The 21,847-nt window shown below is 40.0% G+C and overlaps 2 protein-coding genes across 8 annotated transcripts in view; both read left to right on the top strand.

The window, feature by feature from the left end:
- LOC307041940 (phosphatidylcholine-sterol acyltransferase-like) overlaps nt 1–21,847 on the top strand; it is a 229,100-nt gene that overhangs the window by 187,765 nt on the left and 19,488 nt on the right. The gene's annotated exons all lie outside the window — the stretch shown is intronic.
- LOC307039585 (uncharacterized protein) lies at nt 1,746–20,906 on the top strand. 7 transcript variants are annotated; one of them, XM_079681802.1, is made up of 15 exons: nt 14,914–14,930; nt 15,045–15,105; nt 16,655–16,860; nt 16,945–17,016; nt 17,105–17,338; nt 17,426–17,532; nt 17,694–17,862; nt 17,955–18,045; nt 18,528–18,646; nt 18,730–18,840; nt 18,914–18,979; nt 19,065–19,153; nt 19,376–19,481; nt 19,566–19,671; nt 19,765–20,906. In XM_079681802.1, exons 2-15 carry the CDS (start codon nt 15,063–15,065, stop codon nt 19,914–19,916), a joined length of 1,671 nt encoding a protein of 556 aa, XP_079537928.1. In that variant the 5' UTR covers nt 14,914–14,930; nt 15,045–15,062; the 3' UTR covers nt 19,917–20,906. The 7 variants fall into 7 exon arrangements, with proteins under 7 accessions (XP_079537931.1, XP_079537927.1, XP_079537928.1 ...); XM_079681805.1 differs by lacking the exons at nt 14,914–14,930; nt 15,045–15,105 and adding an exon at nt 1,746–1,851; XM_079681801.1 differs by having other exon boundaries at nt 13,561–15,105.

A 21,847-nucleotide genomic window follows, 5' to 3' on the forward strand; every position in this document is an offset into this window, starting at 1 on the left:
CCAGCTCACTCTGCACTCCGGGTGGCATGTTTGCATACGCCCGCCACGCCAGACTCTCCACGTCGTTAACCAACGCACGCAGCGTCTCCCCAGACTTCCTACAGCAGTTACTTAATTCATTTCAGAACAGCTCTGGCGGGAAACACTGTCCAAACCGCCTCTTCAAAGCCCCGGCTAACGCTTCATAGCTGTGTCGGTCCTCCGGGCTAAGTAGTAGCAGGCATGAAAGAGCCCCGTCTGTGAGGCACAAAGCTAACTGTAGCGCTTTAGTCTCTATCGACAAACTCCCGGCATGTGCTAGCAGTTCAAATTGGGCATGGAAAGCCTCCCAGTCTGCCCTACCCGAGTATTTGGGTGTTTTCACGGATGTGGCAGCTGCTACTGGTTGTTGGGTGCCACCATTGTTGTTTACATCCAGCTTGTCAATGGCGCGAAACGCCGCTGAGGACGGCGACATCCCCGCGTCTCTAGCCATCCTCACCGCCGACTCTCTCAGGCGCTCTCTCGCCTCCCCTGCACTCTTGAACTCCCTGCTCATGTCCTTCGACCACCCGCATGCTCCACATACATGCCAACCTTTCCAAATCCAAAAGAGGTAGGTTTGCGCGCGGCAAATGTGCACACCCAAATTAGGTAATGAGAAGAAATGGAACCCATAATTACATGTATAAACCATGTATTTAACATATATTGCATCATTTTATGCATATTTCAGAAAAAGTGGTAGTTTTGTAAACAGTGACATCAACCACATGTCTGGTCTGTAAAATGCCCGAAAAGTAAAAGAATGTGAGATAAATATCTCAAAGTCTCCACATTTTATTATATTTTTAACCTCTTAAGCCCGAGGGTCCCTCCAGTGGACCCCTCCCACCGTTTTCTTACGAGACTATGTCTCAGGGCTTCTTAACATTGATGAAACTATTAATGTTCCATACCCTTTTAACGATAAGAAACTCAGCTAACTGACAATATGAACCATTTTTAGCTAAAAGAAACACAAGAGTAATACCAAGCCTTTGAATTAGCATGGAGCGAAAAAATGCTAACTAATGCTAACGGACTTTTGCACAGCACTCACGGTAGCAATGCCCTTATTACTTATCGTCACTGCACAAACAAGATATCCGATTAAAGCTGAGACTCCACAGATTCCACACATGTAATGTCATCACTGTACGACCCCGAATTCGGGAGCTATCAGCCAGAAAAGAGAAAGTAAACAACATCCGGTTTCAAAAATATTACAATAATTACGTCTTACCTTTTTTGATTTGTGATCAAAAGTTGTGTTCAATGGAATAAAAACGCCGCTCAAGGTTAATCCAATGTCTTTGTGTCATGTAGAAATGTTTACTGATAATCCACCATCATATTTATGGCAATATACTGGGTATAAAGTTTTGCCGTCCAAGCTTGTACTTTCAGATATGCTTCGTTTGCTTCTCTATTACGTCCGCAATGATAATGTTTACGTGGATTTGGGAACTGCCCATCGATTCTATTGGATGTAATGGTTAAGAAAAAGGTGTAAATCACCCAAATCGACCAATGGGTTCCAGAGATATGGTCCTGCGTAAAGTATGAAGAATGCCAGCCGGCGTAAGCACTTTACGCAGCAGACTTTACTTATTGTTTACTATGTAAGGAAGCAGGAATTGCATGACCCAGAGCGCACGGAGCACAGAGCGGACAGCAGATAACGGAATTGCAGTTTTATTGCTTATAGATTATCAGAATATTTCAAAAGGGGACACAGCCATATTGGATATTAACCTATGGATTAACTACATCATCGTTGTTATCGTTTTAATGCCATTGAAGACCAGTTTAGACCAGACAAAGACAAAGGTAAGCCATTGTTAGCATTGTGGGCTACCTAGCGCCACTTGTTTTGATGTACGTTTTTGTTGATAACGTCGCGAGTTTGTATCTTTCAGTGTTGAGGTGGGCACCGTTAGATTCTGTGTCTTTGCGATCATAAACGATATGTTGGATGTGCAGCTAGGATAAGTAATAAGGGAGCTAGGAGTGATTTTCGGTGCAGTAATAGGTTAGCATTTTTCGCTCGGGGCTAATCCAGAGGCTCACTGTTAGCATTGTGGGGCCTAAGAGGATAACAACAGTTGTATTTGGATGGAATGAATACTCTATAGTGATAATTCAAAGTAATACAATTATTTTTACAGTGAAAAAGGTCAAATGGAACTGATGGTTCCCAAATTACAGGGTGAGTCCGCCTGGACTTTATTTTTCTAAACCTCTCTAAAAAGGTCAAATTTCACTTGTTTTGCATCAATCTTGATACAGGGTACTTATATGTTATAGTTTGGATTCTTAAAGCTTTTAGTCTACTAACCCATCATTCACTATAAGTAATGTTTTTTTTTTAGGCGGACATTAGAATTTACATGTTTTTACTATGTTCCATCTGAATTTACTTTAAAATAAAAACATCTATATTGATTCTGACACTTCTACATCCAACTCACAGATGTAACCTTGCTTTGAGAGAAAAGATTATTAATTTAACCCTTTTAGAAGTGAAGATATAGTCTTTGCTGTGTTAGTGGCATTTTTGAGCCTGAAACCTGAAAAACAGGCTCAGGGCTTAAGAGGTTAATGTGTTTCTGGTCCTCTTTCAGTTGAGACACTGTAGATGAAGGATGTGTCAGAATGTAGAAATCTTGTGTGAACATTGGATAAAGCCAAGTTCATAATCTTGTTTCATATTGTTGACATATTAGAGTCAAAGGTTTGCACAGAGCGAAATATCTTTGTGTTGCGCCATAAATCAGAAAATCATTTCCTGCATGTTTCTACTAATAAAGTGTGATATAAATAATGTACAGGCTTTCAGATTGCTGTAGTTCACTAAACAGAGACATTAACGACATGTTTGATGTTGAAAATGTCAGAAAAAGTGAAAGAATGGGAGATAAATATCCCCAAAGGTCAAAATTGTATTATATTTTGTGTGTGTTTGTGGTCCTCTTTCAGTTGAGACACTGTAGGTGAAGGATGCTTCAAGAAAAGACCAAACACTGGATGTCTTTTCAGTCGCCAACATCAGACTGTCATTTTTGAGACACTGATATTAATGCTGCAGGACTCAAATGCCTCGTCTCTGTTCCCTCACTCATTTGGGAGTGATTACCCATCAGCCCCGGGGGTGCAGAGGAAAGGCAGCGTTACATTTTCATAACAAAACAATGGGGTTGCTAAGCCGTTGCTAGGCCATTTTTTGGAGTTGCTATAGCAACTCCAAGCTACCCCCTGGCAGAGTCCTGCACGGGTCTGATTTTCAAGACCCGTTCCCGACCCGCACCCGCAACGTGCAATACCGAACCCGCCCTGCTACCCGCACATATTACCAATTAGTTCCGCAACCCGACCCGACCCGTTGGCACAGGATCCGCAACCCGACCCGAACCCGCATATATATATATGAGCAGTGAAAACGTGCAATTATTAACACACGCAGTTGCATATTTGTCTCAAAAAGCGTGGGATGTTGGTTATTTTCTCCAACTAGGAGGACACCAAAAGCCTCCAAGACGTTGGATTTCGCTCTTGAGGAAGTGTTGGAAAATGCTGTATTCTCCGCTGGAGAGCTTCACCTCAGCCATTCAGAATGTACAGCGCTCAGAAGCAGATTGATGCGCTGCAGAGGTTATGATTATGCACGGTCCCGCGGGGGAGAGGTCTGAGGATTTAAACATTAAACTAAATTATTATTATTTTAATATATTTATTATGCAACACCCGCGACCCGACCCGCATCATATTTGTTTTACCCAGAACCGAACCCGGAAAAAAGTGTTTGAAAAAATACCAACTGCGAATCACCTTTTTTGCGGGTCACCCGTCGGGTACCCGACCTGATGCAGGACTCTGCCCCCTGGCGCCGCCCCTTGTCTCGTGAGTTTCATGTATTTTCTTCACTCCGCTGGGGTACTGCTCTCATGTCAAGAAGCATCAGATCAGTGCATGCGCTGCATTGTCCAATCAGTGAGCGATACACAGTAAGGGGGCGGAGTGAGTATCTGAGGATTTCATCGGAGGATGGTCTGGTGGTTCCTCGGTTATCGCTCCTCCATTATCGCTCCTCGTTCCTCCGGCAGAAATAAGAGCCATGGGACGCTACTCAAGATGCCACAGACAAATCAACTTCCGGTGATACCGAGGACCGACGACCGAGGAAATGAAAATAGTCGACCTGAGACGCAGCCAGAGACATAACATCATATTGTATAGTGCAAAACTACAATTATCTACCAGCAAAATAGCCAAAAGATATTCTGCTTAGAGAGCCTTGGAGCTAATAATGGATGAGAGTGAGTGGAATGCATTAGAAGAACACGGTGAAGTGGAACAGGAAGACATTTCTGAAGATGAGGATAATGTGGAGGTAAACTCAGAATTTAACAGTGAATTGGAAGATGAACTTGACTCAGAGCCAGCTGCTGGAAGACCCCCACAGCCAGCCGCTGAAGGACCCCCACAGTCAGTTGCAAGAAGACCCCCAAAGTCAGTCGCAAGAAGACCCCCACAGCCAGCTGCTGGAAGACCCCCACAGCCAGCCGCTCAAGGACCCCCAGAGCCAGCATATTTATGTATATTTCACAGCCAAATACTTTTGGATATGTGGTTCTTGTGTTTCAATTGCTGTTAAATTACTTTATTTCCTTCAGGGCTTTGATTATTATATGACAGATTAAAATAATAAACATTAATGAAACAATGTTTAATTTACATTTGTCCTAGAAAAGCATGAGCAAAATGTAAACCTAGTTTTTATTACAGTGTATTTGTTTTAAACATAAATTACATTTTTATCACAAAAAACGATGGACACTTCCATTGTTACATTGGATCTAGCAAAGAGTATTTTCAAAAACGAATCGCATATTTCATTTATATTGTTGGGGAATGAGTTAAAGACAATATATATATATATATATATATATATATATATATATATATATATATATAATATATATATATATATATATATATATATATATATATATATATATATATATAATATATAAGGAATTGTGCATGCTGAATTCAGTTCTGTATTTTTTTAAACCCTGAAATATGTCCCGGGTCAATTTGACCCGAACATTACCAAAGGGTGCGAAATGTGAACATAACACAAAAAGCCAGCGTAATGTACTCTGTTGAAAGTAAAAATGTCCTACATTCAAAATGGTATACTCAAGTAAAAGTACAAAAGTAATGGCATCAAAATATACTTTATAGTTACAAAAAGTTAAAAATAATAAAAAATATTGTTGTTTTTTTTATAATAATTTTGTATGTATTTGTTGCACTTGGCAAAGGGGGGATTATAATAATTACGTGATATACTGCTGGGTAACTTGACCCATAATAATACATAATAATGTATTAGTTAATCTATATTCTCTATTATAAATATATCGTGACAATGTAGTAACAACATTTGGAAAATAAATGTAATGGTTTAAAAAGTCAGAATTGCCTCCAAAATGTATTAACCTGTTGAACCCCATCCCTGTTTTCCAGGTCTCAGGCTCGAAAATGACATTCCCAGAACAAATGACCATATCTTCACTTCTAAAAGGGGAAAATTAATAATCTTTTTTCTCAAAGTAATGATAAACCTGTGAGTTGGATGTAGAACAATCAGAATCAATATAGATGTTTTTTATTTTAAAGAAAATCCAGACTGAACATAGTAAAAAAACCGGAAATTATAGTGTCCGTCCAATAAAAATATTTTTTACTTATAGTGAAAACCACCCTTGAATGATGGGATGGTAGACTTAAAGCTTTAGGAATCCAAAGTACAACATATAATAAGTACCCTGTATCAAGATTGATGCAAAACAAGTGACATTTGACCTTTTTAGAGAGGTTTAGCAAAATAAACTCCACCTCTGGGGTGATTTGGGTAGAAATGGGCGTTCTTGCCGTTTCTCTGGCACCCATTGGTCGATTTTGGTGATTGACATCTCTTTTTAACCGTTAGAGAATCGAAGGGGAATTTCCACATACACACCAACGTTGCCAAAAAAAGTGGGGGCTTCGCGCATGCAGTTTCCCCAAATCAAAACCTGTCCGCACTCTGAAATCTGAAAAGTAGGTTTATTGCTTATGGATTATCAGAAATAATTTCCAAGTGACACAGACACATTGGATTAACCTATGGATTAACCTTCAGTAGCGTTTTTATCGTTTTAATGCCATTGAAGACAACTTTTGATCAGACAACAAAAAAGGTAAGACATAGTACAGTTTTTGCTACCTAGCGCCACGTGTTATTATGTCTGTTTTTGTTTATTATGTCACAAGTTCTTATCATGGAGTGATGATATATATACCCATCGATTCTGTGTCTTCTCACGATGCTAATCAATATGATGGATGTGCAGTTACGATAAGTAATAAGGATGTTATGAGCAGTGTTGTGCTAGTTACTGAAAACCAGTAACTAGTTACCATTACTAGTTACTTCATTTCAAAAGTAACTCAGTTACTTTATTGATTACCTAAACCCAAAAGTAACGCGTTACCGTGAACAGTAACGCATTAGTTACTTACAAAAATTGTTCCCATTAATTCCCTTATTGCCTTCATTTCAGTACTGTTATTGCATTGGAGAATAATACAATCTGTTGATCAAGAAATAGCAATAGAAATAGTAGAAATATCCTGCATGTGTTCTACATCATACCGTGCAATGGCTTTATCAACTTTTCCCTGGCTAGCAGTCCCTCGGTTAAAATCCAGCCGCTGTTGCTTAGGTGGAGGTGGAGTGGCGTCGGATGAGTCTGGGTCTGTGGTCTTAGCTAGGCTACTAGCTTCGTCCCAGCATGTTGTTTCTGCAGATGTTTCAAGATATTTGAATTGCTGTTTTGGGCAGTAGATAGGATCTTTGACCCGCCAAGACACAACTTACATTTAACTAAAACGTTCTTTTCTTTGTGCTCGACAAAAGTGAAAAAGTGAGAATATCTCGAGGCAGAGAAACTCGACTTGAGCTCCGCAGCCGCCATGATAGTCTTGTTAGTAAACATACACACGCCCACAGCGCGTCTCCGCATGTGACACAGGAAGTATCTAAGTACATTTACTCAAGTACTGTACTTAAGTACAGTTCTCATCTCTGTTCGCCTCGCTGTTGGCGCCGCTCACCAACGTCTGGGAGCCGAGACTATATAAAAAAAAAACGGAGTAACACACCATGTAGTAACGGTAACTGAGTTACTGAATTAAAAAAATAACGCGCTAGAGTACTAGTTACTGCCAAAAATAATAATAATACTTTGTAACGCGTTAGTCCCAACACTGGTTATGAGTGAGTTTCTGTGCAACCACTGTTAGCTAATTCAGAGGCTCAGCATTAGCTTTGTGGGTTTTTTTGCAAAAAAAAAAAAAAACATCAGTTAGCTGAGTTTCTTCCCATTACATGGATATAAAAGATTCATAGTTTATTAAATATTAAGAAGCCCTCAGACGCTGTTTCCTGCAGATGATGTGTTTTTCCGCCCGGGGGCGGGGGTGATGGGTTTCAATAGGTTAAAGTAAAAAGTATTGTAACACTTCTTATCTTGGGCTATGCTATCTGACTAGAAGGATTCTGGGTTCTACTAGAGTGGATAGACAGGTAAGTAATTAGACCACAGACCAGGTGGTTTGAATAGAACAGCCGGCAATTTACTGACCAAATAGACAAATAGACAAAACATTAAACATAGACAATGAAAATTTTCTGTAGTATAATCGGAGGGAAGTATTTCACCTTTCCCTTGTTTTCTGATTTCTGTGACTTAGCAAATGGTATCCATATAGGATGAACAAAATAAAATAGCCTATTTTATTTTAGACCGGTCTACTAAGTATTATTTATAGATTTTTCCTATTTTAATCTCTTCAATATCCTGAGTTAACTCTTTTTCTTTTCCCTTTTCACAGGTAAAATATATCTAATTCAATGAAAAAAACACAATTGTACCATCAATGAAATCAAATGACAAATGAAAACATAGAGTACAATATATAGTGTCTCTTTAAATCCAGGTACAACTTAAATCCAGTTCTAACCTTATAATTTCTTCAATACTCCTACCACTCTGGCAGTGAGTTCAGCTATTGTCTCTTGATAAACCAGCAAGTCCTCTCACTGGCGCGAAGATCAAAGCAGTCCGTGGGTCTGGCTCGCCATGTTGTATCAGAGCGTGTGTGTGTGTTGTCCTCTCACTCGCGATCAACTCTCTTATCCAGTCCAAAAAACCTGACCAAAACACCGTTGGTTAATGTTCTATACCGTCTACTGGGTTTCCCGACCGTGTGGATGGTATTTTTATCTTTTTTAAATCAACTTTGAATCACTTTTAATATAATTTACTCCGCTCGTCTCATCTGCGTCTTGCTCCGTTTTCTCTTTTCTCCTGCTACGCTGCGCGTGCCTGGTGGTAAGCAGAGATCCCTTAAAGTAGGGGTCCCCAAACTTTTTCCTGTGAGGGCGACATAACTTTTCCCTTCTCTGATGGGGTCCGGGGTCAGTTTGTAACAGAAAAAGTGTGACGATCGCAGGGGTGCCTAAACGTAAACATTTATTGTTTTCTAGAAAGCCACACATAACCAAATATTAATAACCCTTTCCGGGATCTTCACAGAAAAAAAAGTTAGGAGATAAATAATAAAACTATTAATGAAATAAATAACACCATTTATGAAATAAATAATAACCAAATAACCCTCTCTGGGTTCTTCAGAGAAAAAATAAAGTCTGGAAATATATAATAACACTATTTATGAAATAAATAATAACCAAATAACCCTCTCTGGGTTCTTCACAGAAAAAAAGTCCATTGAACATTAACTTTCTGTTGTGCCGTGCACAATCTTAACAGGTAAAAGTTTAGCTTAGTTGTCAGAGCAGAATCTATTACTCAAATGACTCATATGAGCAGTCTCTCAAAGTTCTTGTGTTCCTTCCTTATAATCCTTTTGTAGGTTCCAGTAGGCTTGTCGACACCGCTGTTTGCAGCTCTCTCTCATCAACTTCCCTGTGAAAACCACAAAGCAAGCAGGCTGAGAAACCAAACTAAGTGATACAGCACCTACACAGCACAATACATTTCACTACCAGTATGGTTGTGGAGATGGATTTTATCGCAGTAGATTTTATTATGATTACATTTGTTTATACTCAGAATGACTCATTCAAGTCAGAAAAGTGAGCTTACCTATGTATGCTCATCAGTGTGAACTGTGGGCCCTGCATCTGGCTGGTGAGAAGTTGAATGTCAGGTTCCATTCTAGTCACAGCCAGTCTCAAACACTGATGCACATGTTCATCTGTCAATCTTGATCTCATCGGAGTTTTCAGGTGTTTCATGTGTGAAAAGGTTTGCTCGCAGATATACGTGCTGCCAAAAAGTGTAAACATCTTCATTGCGTGTTTTTTTATGTTAGGGTACGTGTCGTTTGGGAGGGCGGCATAGAAGTCAATGAGACTGTTGGGCTTGAATGCGTCTTTCAGAACATCACAGTTCTGTAAATCGGCCAACTCAAACTGATAAGAAGGCTGGGCTTCATCGATTTCTGCAAGAAAGGGGTTCTGGAAAAGAAGGATTTCTTTTGCATTAACATGTAGTATCCGGAATCGCACACCAAACTCCGCCTTCAGCATTTCCAGTGATTCCACACACTTTTCAGCTGGGAACGGGACCGCTGGGTTCTCTGCAGAGAGGTTTTGGGTAGCAGGGAGATGGATGAAGTTGTGCTTTTTCACTTGTTCCAAAAGCAGCGCAAGTTTCACCTCAAATGCTTTTATGTGAGAATACATGTCGCAAATGAGTTTCCCCTGGCCTTGTAGCAACAAGTTAAGGCTGTTCAGCATTTCTGTCACGTCTGTTAAAAATGCGAGGTGCCATTTCCATTCTGGGTCGATCAGCTCTGTGACCGTTTTGTCTTTTGAATGAAGAAATGCGTTAATTTCGGGTAGCAGCTCGTAAAAACGCCTCCAAACTCTGCCCCGGCTCAACCATCGGACCTCTGTGTAGCACAGCACATCGCCCAGGGCCGGCCCATAGCACTGGCGTTATAGATGTTCGCCTAGGGCGCCAGATCTGGGAGAGACAGCAAGCGCATTTCGTGGCATCTGCGGGCAGTGGCAAGTATTTCCGGCATCTGCCACAGAGGCCGCTACTCCGTGGTATCTGTGGCAAGTATATGCCACAGATGTGGTATCTATAATGAAAACATGTATTATGCACTTTAAGTATATTGTTATGCTAATCATTTTGCGCTTTTACTTGAGTAACATTTTAATGCATGACTTCTACTTGTAACAGAGTATTCCAACATTTAGGTTGGCTACTTCTACTTTTACTTCACACTAGAACCGCCAGGGGTCGCTGTATAGCCTACCTAAAACCACCAACGTGTCAAATGAACGAATGCATTGATTTTCAAGGTACAATATTATTTTATTTATCATACTAGAACACAATGAGTGTTGCCACTACTCGCCGTGGCGTGTGCCTTGGCATTTGTAGCATCTCCCACAGAGGCCACTACTCTGTGGCATCTGCGGCACGTATATGCCACAGATGCCACAACTTGCCTTGGCAAGTATATGCCACAACTTGCCGTGGCAAGTAAATGCCACAGATGCCACAACTTGCCGTGGCAAGCATATGCCACAACTTGCCGTGGCATTTGTGCATGCTGAACGAGAGTTGCCACAAGATGCCAAAGTTAAGAGAAGTTTTACAGTAGCTGCCACTCGCCTTCCGTGGCAAATGCTGATATTTAAACTCGTATTTATCGTGTAAAATGTCGCTGTTTAGGCATGACTTTATCGGACTGATCTGTACACAGGACTGATGTGCGATCTCTATTTTTCAAAAAGATAATAAATGATAATTTATATTCAATTTTACTTGGAATAGCCTACGTGGTTTGCTAAAATAAACAAACGTGCTATATCTATGATAGTAGGCTAAACATAGGCCTATATTGTAATAAAAAAAGAAATATTGGCAAGTGAGCGTTGCAACGCAAGCCCTTGGCAATTGTCGCTTCTTGAGGGGAATTTCCACTGCTTGCTACGATAACCAGGTGTATTGTTACTAGTAAAGACAAATAATAAAAAAATAAATATCTGTATTGACACAGCAACGTGTACAATGGTGTTATTAGACTTGGCTACAGACTTAGGGCAGCACCATGAGAATGATTAATACTTAAATAAACATGAAGAATGTTCTCTTAAGCATGATACTCCAAGCAATCCTCATTTAACCGTATAAAGTTGATTTAATATGTTGAGGAAAGAGGGTTACAATGTAATATAATTACACTCTTGTTAAAACTTTTTTTGTGCATCAGTAAAAACGTTATATGTCATGCATGCAAATATCAAATCATTGTGTTGCTAATTAACATAAACAGATTTTGATATGATACGTTGTATTTACTTTATTTATCTAAAATGTTGAAATCTTTGCGTTACAGCACTGATAAGGGATAGGAAACATAAAATAATAATAATAAAAAGAAACAGGAAATACTTTACACATTATTAGTAGATATTTATCTACAGAGTATCTAAAGAATAAACAATATAGCCTACTGGATATGTAAGAATACACTATAATAAACCATCTTACTAAAACCAATAGAAACATATATTTGTCTTTCTTAACCCTTTCATGCATGAATTATGAAAGCCTCACTCAGGATTTTTTTACCAGGTGTTTTTATTGCTCTTGGGGCATGAAAAACAAGATTTTAACTTTAGTTTATTTTTATCTATTTTTTTCAAATTTAGAACATTTAAAAATACATTTAAAAAAAGAATTTTAAGGATGATGTTTTATAATAATATATCTTGAGTATTATCATAAAAATAGCACGTTTATTTATTTTAACAAACCACGTTCTCCAAATAAAATCTATAGAACATATCATGTTTAATCTTTTTGAAAAATAGAGATCGGACCATCAGTAACAGATCATCAGTCCTGTGTACAGATCAGTCCGATAAAGTCATGCCAAAACAGCGACATTTTACGCGATAAATACGGGTTTAAATATCAGCATTTGCCACGGAAGGCGAGTGGCAGCTACCGTAAACCTTCTCTTAACTCTTAACTTGTGGCATTTACTTGCCACGGCAAGTTGTGGCATATACTTGCCACGGCAAGTTGTGGCATGGTTGTGGCATATACTTGCCACGGCAAGTTGTGGCATGGTTGTGGCATATACTTGCCACAGATACCACATCTGTGGCATATACTTGCCACAGATACCACGGAGTAGCGGCCTCTGTGGCAGATGCCGGAAGTACTTGCCACTGCCTGCAGATGCCACGAAATGAGCCAGGCCCTACTGAGATCTGGGGAGGCGCTGCGCTAGTAGAAAAACCTTTTTGATCGTTGGCGCTCATGCTAATTTTCGGCCTTGATGTAACAATATTCATAATTAAGTAAATGTAACACCCTTTTCATCCTGGTTACACTTTTCATTTGCCCTGTACGATGGGTGATGTAAGTGATGAAAATGGGGGATGTTGGCTTATCAGGCGCCTGCAGCTCACAGCCAAAGTGCGAGTGAGCGAGGGAGAGAGGGAGTGCACCGCCCGGTACCGGCGCTGTTGTTATTATAATCTGGTGCTAGCTTCTCTAACGGATATAAGAAGAAGATGTTTCTACAATAATGTGGAGGGAGAGTCCTCTCCAATCAGACTGAGAGGCTCTGTGAGGTAAAGGACTCCGAGTGTTTAGATTTAGTCATTTTATCTCACTGGTTCTCAAACGGTTTGATCACAATTTATGTGAACAAATATTTCCAAGGCACTCCTTTATAATTATTGGGATGAACAGGTTTGAAATCATTTTAAAGTATACTATAGGACAGTAAACCAAAAATATCGTTTTAAACTGGAGAGATTAAAAAATATGCACGAGTAAATAAATGTTAATGGTCAAATAAGATAAAGAACAACAAAAATAAAATAAGTTACATTTATTTGTTATTGGCTATGGTAGGTGATTGGTTATGTTCAAATACTTATTTGATTAATAAAATGTAAACCAATCTTTTTTATATGGGTGTTTAGAGTGTTACCCCTAGATCTAGTAGTAATGCTGCTCAAAGTGCACCAGATTGAAGCATTTTGCTTTAAAATGTTAAAATCCCAGGGGGCATACCCCCGGACCACCCAAGAGGATGTCACGTCCACCCCACATTCTATTGTGTATTCATTGGATACTCTATTGATCTTTATCTTTTCTATTGTACGATTCTCTAGCTGGGGCGCCAGCTCAAATCTCGCCAAGGGCTGCAAATTGTCTAGAGCCGGCCCTGACATCGCCGTGCGCAGACTCCAGTTCAGACAGGAATTGTTGGAACTGCCTGTGTTTAAGTCCCTTTGCTCTGATGAAGTTTATGCATTACACCACAACCTTCATGACAGAATCCCACTTCAACACTTTGCAGCACAGTGCTTGCTGGTGAATTAGGCAGTGGACTTGTAGCGGGGCGATGAGACCTTGTTCTTCCATCTCCCGGTTCATGCGTCCTATTAGACCCCGAGACGCGCCCACCATACTAGGAGCCCCGTCAGTCGTGATGCTGGCAAGCTTTGACCAGTCTAGGTCCATCTCTTCCATGGTTTGGCATACTTTGCCGAAAATATCCTCCCCCGTTGTAGTCCCTTTGAGACTTTGGAGGGCTGCCAGCTCCTCGCACATCTCAAAGTTTGCGCTAACTCCACGAATAAAAATGAGCAGCTGCGCTGTGTCTTGCACGTCCGTGCTCTCATTCAGTGCTAATGAAAAAAAGTCAAATTCTTTCGTCTTCTGCTGCAGCTGGGAATATACATTACCCCCGATTTCTTCAATGCGTCTGGTGATTGTACTCGCTGACAGACTCACGGTATTAAAGACATCTTTCTTCTCGGGACACACCTCTTCCGCGACAGCATTCAAACATTTCTTGACAAACTCTCCCTCAGTGAAAGGTTTACCGCTGCTTGCTATCAGTTTAGCAACTCGAAAGCTGGCCCGAACGGATGACTGGTTCAGCTGAGCTTGGCGTACAAATGTATTCTGCTGATCTAACAGTCCACTTTTTAGCTTTGAGAATTTGTCTGCTCGCATTTGGCCTTTCAAGTTATCATACTTGTCTTTGTGGCGGGATTCATAGTGTCGGCGCAGATTGTATTCTTTGAATACCGCTGTTACAGTACAAGTTGAGTCATGACAACTGGCGACATTCTATTATTTTCGTCATAGGAATCCGGGGCGTGTACATTGAGGACCCATTGTTGACTTACCAGGAAAGAAACATCGTTTCTCGTTTACGTTCATCTTTTGCTATATCTGCCTCCATAGGATCACTTTGATGCACATTCAGTACTCGTATGTGAGGTTGTGGGGGAGAGGTCGATATCGTGACGCTTACAGGGAGGTATCGAACATTACAAAGTAGGTGACTGTGTAGATGCCTGTTCAAAATATTGCAAACTTGAATAAATCATTTAAATTATATTATTTGTTTCCGACTTTCATTTGTTCATCGTTCTTAATGTGATGTATATTAGCTTTGATAGCTGTCCATACCTTCAGACAGCCTAAAAGTAAAACACAAGTTGTTTATTCACAAACGCTCATCGACATGACTGGATCACTCATGACAAGTTGTGATCAGCTCCGATTAAATTGTGATATCAATTCTGTAGCTATTCTCCAGGGAGCACGTTTTTTTGATGAAATACCTGTATCCCTCTCATCACAACAAGACTCTACACTGTGCAGGAAAAACAATTACATACATGAAAATAACCTTGATGCATGGGAATGAAAAACACAAACTATCTTCCGTGGCTATGCTGATATGTCACAGTAACAGTCAACCACATAAAAGTAAGTCCAGCGGGGCACACGTTGAATACATATAAAACATTTGTACATCATTCTTAATGTGATGTATAGTAGCTTTGATAGCCTAAAAGTAAAACACAAGTTGTTTAGTCACAGCCCGAAAGCAACATCGAGATGACTGGATCATCTGCAGTGTTGGGCAAGTTACTTCCAAAATGTAAGACAGTACATTACTTACTAATGTCTTTTTTAAGTAATAGGCTACGTTACATTACAATATTACTGTCTCTGAAATGTAATGACTAACACTACTTTTATATTAGCCTATTTTTGAGTTACTCTACCAAAATAACCTTAAAAGAATGGCTAAGTATTTTAAATGCTAAAATGTAGTTAAGTGCAGCTCATTATACATCCAGTGAAGGACAATGTGGTATAGCATAACAACTGTGTAGGCCATTAAGGCTACTCACAACTTTTATTACACGGCTTAGTTGAATACTCGATTCTGATTCATTGAACCTGTGACACGTTGTTAATACAGTAGTACAGACCACTGTTGATGACTACAATGAAGGTTGCTAAGGAGGATCAAGAAAGAGAAAGCAAAAGAGGTTAAAAGACGGAGCGCTGAACGTCAGATAAATCACCAGAAGAAGGCAGAGAGGAAGTAAATACTAGCAGGAACACGGAATGGGCTCTGTAGTGTGTTTAGTATGTAATAAGCGGGATATTTGTGCAGTGAGGCAGTCATGGGGAAAAGAACATCCGACAGCCTGGATCTTGATGAGCCTGAAGGGTAAACAATTTTTCTCTGGTGTCAGAATGTCTTGCAATGTTGGTAAATGGTTCAAAAACATAAAACCATTTAATTTCGGGTTAAAATGTGTTGTTACTGCGTTACTGAGAATTGTAACGGGCAATATATTACCCACATTTTATTAGTAATGCATTACATTACTTCGTTACAGCTAACAGTTATACATTACTGTAACTCCGTTACTTTTGTAACGCATTACACCCAACACTGTAACTGAAGCACGTGTTCATCACAGGATCGATCACAGCTGGCCACAGCTGACCATCTGGGACAAGCTGTGATCTGCTCCTTGATTGTCTCTAGTGCTATATAAACTGGTGGAAATGACACAAATGTATGAGGATAGCGAGAGAGATATAGCGAGAGACATAGCGAGAGAGACATTTAGAGCGAGAGAGACATTTAGAGAGAGAGACATTTAGAGCGAGAGAGACATTTAGAGTTAGAGCAAGAGAGACATTTAGAGAGAGACATTTAGAGCGAGAGAGACATTTAGAGTTAGAGCGAGAGAGACATTTAGAGTTAGAGCGAGAGAGACATTTAGAGCGAGAGACAGATACATAGCGATAGAATAGTGAGATTCGACAGAGAAAGATCGATTGTGCGTGAGTACTGAATGTGATTGTTTGTTTGTCCTTATGTGTTGTGTGTTAATTTAGTGAGTAGTTGTTTGCCTGTGTGTGTGTTGGAGGGACAGCATTTGTGTAGGGCTTAATATTAGAGAGGGCCAGCAAACCATGGATGCAAACATGGTGAAAGAACTGTTGGATTTCCATATCCGCCATATATATCCTGAAGGCTTGACTAACAAACAGAGGTTTGCTATCAAAAGAAGAGCTGAGTCCTTCAGGATTAAAGGTAACCATTTCAGACATGTGGTCTTCAGAACATCATCTGCTTTGATAACACTGTTGATACATGTATAATTATGACATTTCAATACCAGACGGAGACCTGCACTACATATGCAGGAGGAAAAAAAACAGGACTGAGCACCTTGCAAAAGTGGTCTTATCAAGTGAAGAAGCCAACGAGCTCTTCATAGAGTTCCACTGCAGCCTAATTGGTGGACACGCTGGAATGGAGAAAACTCATCTGGCCATCATTCAGCGGTTCTATTGGCCTGGCATGACGGAGGACATCCGCAAGTGGGTGAGTTCAAAATAATGAGGTAAATTACACATTATGGTACAAAAGTGCAACACATAAAGGTTTATAGTGTGTTTTTTTGTTCAGATTGCTGCGTGTCCCCAGTGCCAATCCAAGAGGGCCACTATCAAGGAGAAGAAAGAGTACACTCCTATTGAAGTACAGGACACATTTGCAGACAGTTTCAGCTTTCAAACATGCCAACAGTAATGTACTGCAATGCTCATGTGTATTTTTTTCATCTCAGGTAACAGAGCCTCTGGAGCTTGTCGGCATGGACCTAGTGGGTAAACTCACAGTAACCGATGGTGGCAATCAGTACATTTGTGTAATGGTTGATTATTTCACCAAATGGGCAGAGGCATACCCACTTAAAAATAAAACAGCAGATGAGGTGACCAAGTGTATTCTTGATTTCTTTTACAAATTTGGTGCACCTAAAAGACTGCTAACAGATCAAGGCAGGGAATTTTGCAATAAGGTACTACTGTGAAGAATTATGACTCCCCATTATGTAACTGCTGTGCTAACTTATTTATTTCCTGTTTGTCCCAATGTTCACTTCAAGGTCAACTATAACCTTTGTGAGAAGCTGGCCATCAAAAGAAGCCTGTGCTCGCCGTACCACCCACAAACAAATGGTTTGGTGGAAAAACTAAATGGCACAATACAAAGGTATATTTGTTCATAGAATAACAAACATTACTGTTCCTATATGAACTAATCAGAATTGATAGCTAAAAATACAACAAAAGTAAATAAATCAGCTGCTTTATCATATATTAGAAACCAATTTCTGTTCTACCTTCTTGTGTTTGTACTTGACCTGAATTTAGGTCCCTGAACAAACTGGTGGAGGGTGAGCCCAAACGGTGGGACCAACTCCTCCAAGGGACGATGTTTGGTCTGAGAACGAAAACCCAGCTGACCACCAAGTTCAGTCCTTATTTTCTGATGTTTGGGAGGGAAGCGAGGTACCCGTCAGAGGTGCCCAAGGAGTATGAGGTAAGATCTGATAATGTCCTCATCCTTTTTAATTATTCATACTATTTCAAACATCAATGTTTTCTCAACATTCTGACGCTTTTCTGTGGCAGATAACAGAAGAGAAAGTGAGCAACTTGTTGCAAATGGAGGAAGTCTTCGAGGGACTCAAAAAACAGGAGGCAGTTTTCGCGAGGGTGAAAGGTAACATAGAAAAAAGCCAAGATAAGATCCGCAAGAGGAAAGAAGGTGGGCAAGTGGACAATTTTCAAGTGGGGGATTTCGTTTTAAAACGCAACAAAAGGTCGGAACAGAGGAAAGGAGGAAAGCTAGAGGCAGACATGTTGGGACCATTCAGGATCCTAAAAATTGAGGGGAAGGTAGCGGACCTTGCTACAAAAAAAGGAAAAAAGACAATGAGAGTGAACATTGATCATTTGAAACACTATGTCCAGCCAGAGGAGAGGATCCCTGCTAAATTACAAAAAGTGTTGGATCCTTCTCCTCTGGCTGCTCCAATGCCCTCCACACCCACACCCACCTCCACACCCACACCCACCTCCACCTCCACAACAGAGTGCCACGCACGAGGAGCATCCTCTGATGTAGAGACTTGTAAGTAAACTGAAAAAAAGTACACCTTAAAGTATGCATTTCATTAATAACTAACATGCCTTTTTTTATAGTAATCCGAGACATATGGGCAGGGAGGAGACAAGAGACACTGTGGGCCAAGTATGGCCCATACAAAATATACAGTCAAAATCTGTTGGTCTTGGCCCCGGGAGAGGAGTTGGAGGGAGAGGTAAGCCTACTGTATATGAAAAATGTAAGTAGGCAAACTGATCATTCTGAAAATGGGTTCAAAAGATACTGGTGTATTCATAGATTGTGAATGCCTATCTGGCATGGGTTGGGGCCAAAGCTGGGGTCTTCATTGTGGACTCCTACCTAATGACTTCCCTCTGGCAGGGAACCCACAAGGGAGGCTTAAGAAAGGTGAGTAGAGTACTAGAAATAAGTGTATATATGAACATATGTATGTACTGATGTATGTACAAATATTTTTCAGTTGGATTTGTCAAAACATGAGGTGGCGGCCGGAGCTGTCTGTGACGGGGCACACTGGACCCTCATTGTAAGTAATCTAAAATGTTAATGGGTCAAGACATTTTTATTTATTCAACACTCAACACTTTAATAATTTCTTTGCACTTCCATAGATCATGTATCTGAATGAGAACAGGTCCCTGTTCTTGAACCCATTGGGGGCCACGGAAGAGCAATTAATCAGATGCAAAGATGTAACAAGGTGAATAAAATATAAGCTCTAATGTGTTTACTAGACATATTCAGGATTTTTGATTATATTAAGAGGGAGCAACACAAAGCCACATAAATCATGTTCCTGATTACTACTGTTTTACTTGAATACCATTAGATTGTCCTGTGTGAACATGCAGCTCTTCTTGACTTAAAAAAGGATCTGAATTGGGCTTATATACAAAACCCAATCTATCTGTTTCCTATGTAGATCGCTGGTCCGGAAACACAGACCTTCAGTTGGGAGATGGGCCTGCACAACAATCGATCATCCCAAACAGATGGATTCTACGTGCTGCGGTGTGTTGGTTCTGAAGGTAACATTTAGTAATGTGTGTGTGTATATATAACCATCTGTAATTAACAAAAATTATGAAGATACTTATGACAGACCTTTTAAGCTTGCAGAGCAAATACTGCAAAAACAACAGGTCCAGTACCCAGTGGACCAGGAAGGAGTGGCCTCAATGAGGTTAAAGATGGCAATGGCTCTGGTGAACAACTCAGGTATACAGGACTAGACAGGGGAAACATAAATATTGTGTCTTATTTGGCATTTCAATACCTTAATGCCTGTATTTCTTAATAATTTTTTTACAGATGACCTATCCGAGCTGTGTCGGGCCTGTGGGGAACATAGCATAGGGCCTAAGGTTGACCAATGGGTAAGAAGTTGTATTTATTTCCTTACCAACATTTGGCTGGAGGACTGGGATACACCCTGGATTGGTTACCTCTACAGCACTGGGTGAACACTCTCTATAACAGATATTATAAATGTTTACTTTAATTCACCAAACTTGCATGCCTTTGCACTATGGGATGACACTGGAGCAGTTGAAGAAACTTCTGAGCATGGACTCTAAACAGAAAGGAAAACAGCTAAGATCTAAAACTATACATTGCTTGCTTAATGAAATGTAAACAACTTGATTACTGCTTACTCTGGATGAGGGATGTTAAAATGTTTGTCAATATTCTAACAAGTCGTTTTTCTGTTTATTTTTAAGATCGAGTGCACTGGGTGCACTATGTGGTACCACACGTACTGTGTTGGGGAGCCCTCTCTCAATGCAGATTTCTTTTGTAAAGGCTGCACTTCTTAGACACACACACATATACACACACACACACACACACACACACACACACACACACACACACACACACACACACACACACACACACACACACACACACACACACACACACACACACACACACACACACACACACACACACACACACACACACACACACACACACACACACACACACACACAGTTTATTATTTCTGTTGGCAAAATCCTGAATGTCCTCTTCCAACATGAGGGTAACATGATAACAAAGGTATCAACTGTAGCTGTGAACATGACAGGATGTGTGATTACCTAGAAGAGCATCAGGACTGTTTGAGGCATATGATAGCTATGTGATTAACATGATGATTCAGCCTCTATGGAGAGAGACATATGACAAGCATGCTCATTTCTGACGTGGAGCTAATCTGAAGTAAACATTGAATACTGCTTTCTATTCCTCCATCTTGTGACTGTGGAACTCCCTCTCTTGGATATCAGCATGTGAAGGACACTGTTCAGGAACTAGTTGATGCTCTGTATGTGATGACTCCTTCCATTCTGGAGAGGATCACAGATACATGGATCCTGAGGCTCAAGCTCAAGCCGGTGACCAGGGAGATTGTTCTAACAATTTCCAATAAATGTTATTCTGAAACATAACTATCACTGTTGTCTTTCCTTCTATAAATGAAGCCAAAAAGATGTCAAGCTGGCACTTAGCCCTCCAAAAAGTGCATGGTTGCAACTTAGACGGTTAAGCATTTTATATCTGTGGGTCCTCATGGTGCAACACGGAAGACAGACATAATTGCTTAGACACAGGTGTCACATGAACTTTAAATGCTCTGGAAAGTTCCTTATACAACTTTAGCCTTTTTTGTCTCATGAAGTCCCTAAGTGACACACACTGAACAGTCTGGTGGGTCATGGTCCTTGTCATTTGCTTTTGTGTTCCCATAACAACATGTCCAAGATGTCCATGTGCCAGGCTAACACATGTGACAGAACTAGCTACATTTGGAAATGTTTTTTGTTGCTAAAGCTAACATTCAAGCCATTTAAGAATAAAAATGCTTACATGACATGTCATTTGTTAAACATTAAGCTGTCTTTGGCTCTTTTCTGATTCTGATTACATATACATATGTTGTAGAAACATTTCTTGATGAAATTGATATGAAACAAATGCCATAAATATTGCTGTGACACTGGTGTCACATCGGGACATTAACCCTAAACATTCACAGTAAACCCAGAGTGACATATATGTACAATTACAAATATGATTATGATCTGCTCAGTTAATTTAGCTGATTCAATTATATTTAGTTAACATATTCTTTATTATTCAATTGAAAGTATGTTCAAACAAATGTAAACCAAAACATCATCCTCATTAATGAAGTTATAAATAAGAGTTACTTTACGATTAAAGCCCAATGTGACATATATGTCACATTTCAGATATTTGACACTAGGGGGGTTACTTGTCAGAAATGTGTCTATTTAGTCTAAATGACGTTCCCCTTAATTTCCCCAAAAGTAGAAATGGGTCCGGGTTCTTATGGGTTAAACGTATAGGCTTAAAGGCATAATAGAAC

Source organism: Notothenia rossii, assembly GCF_949606895.1.
Source record: "Notothenia rossii genome assembly, chromosome: 5".
Classification (NCBI taxonomy): Eukaryota; Metazoa; Chordata; class Actinopteri; order Perciformes; family Nototheniidae; genus Notothenia; species Notothenia rossii.

Coding starts and splice junctions, on each gene's coding strand:
- LOC307039585 (XM_079681799.1), top strand. CDS start 16,446: ATGGATGCAAACATGGTGAAAGAACTGTTGGATTTCCATATCCGCCAT. Junction 16,567..16,654: donor TGAGTCCTTCAGGATTAAAG/GTAACCATTTCA, acceptor TTTCAATACCAG/ACGGAGACCTGCACTACATA. Junction 17,017..17,104: donor AAGAGTACACTCCTATTGAA/GTACAGGACACA, acceptor TTTTCATCTCAG/GTAACAGAGCCTCTGGAGCT.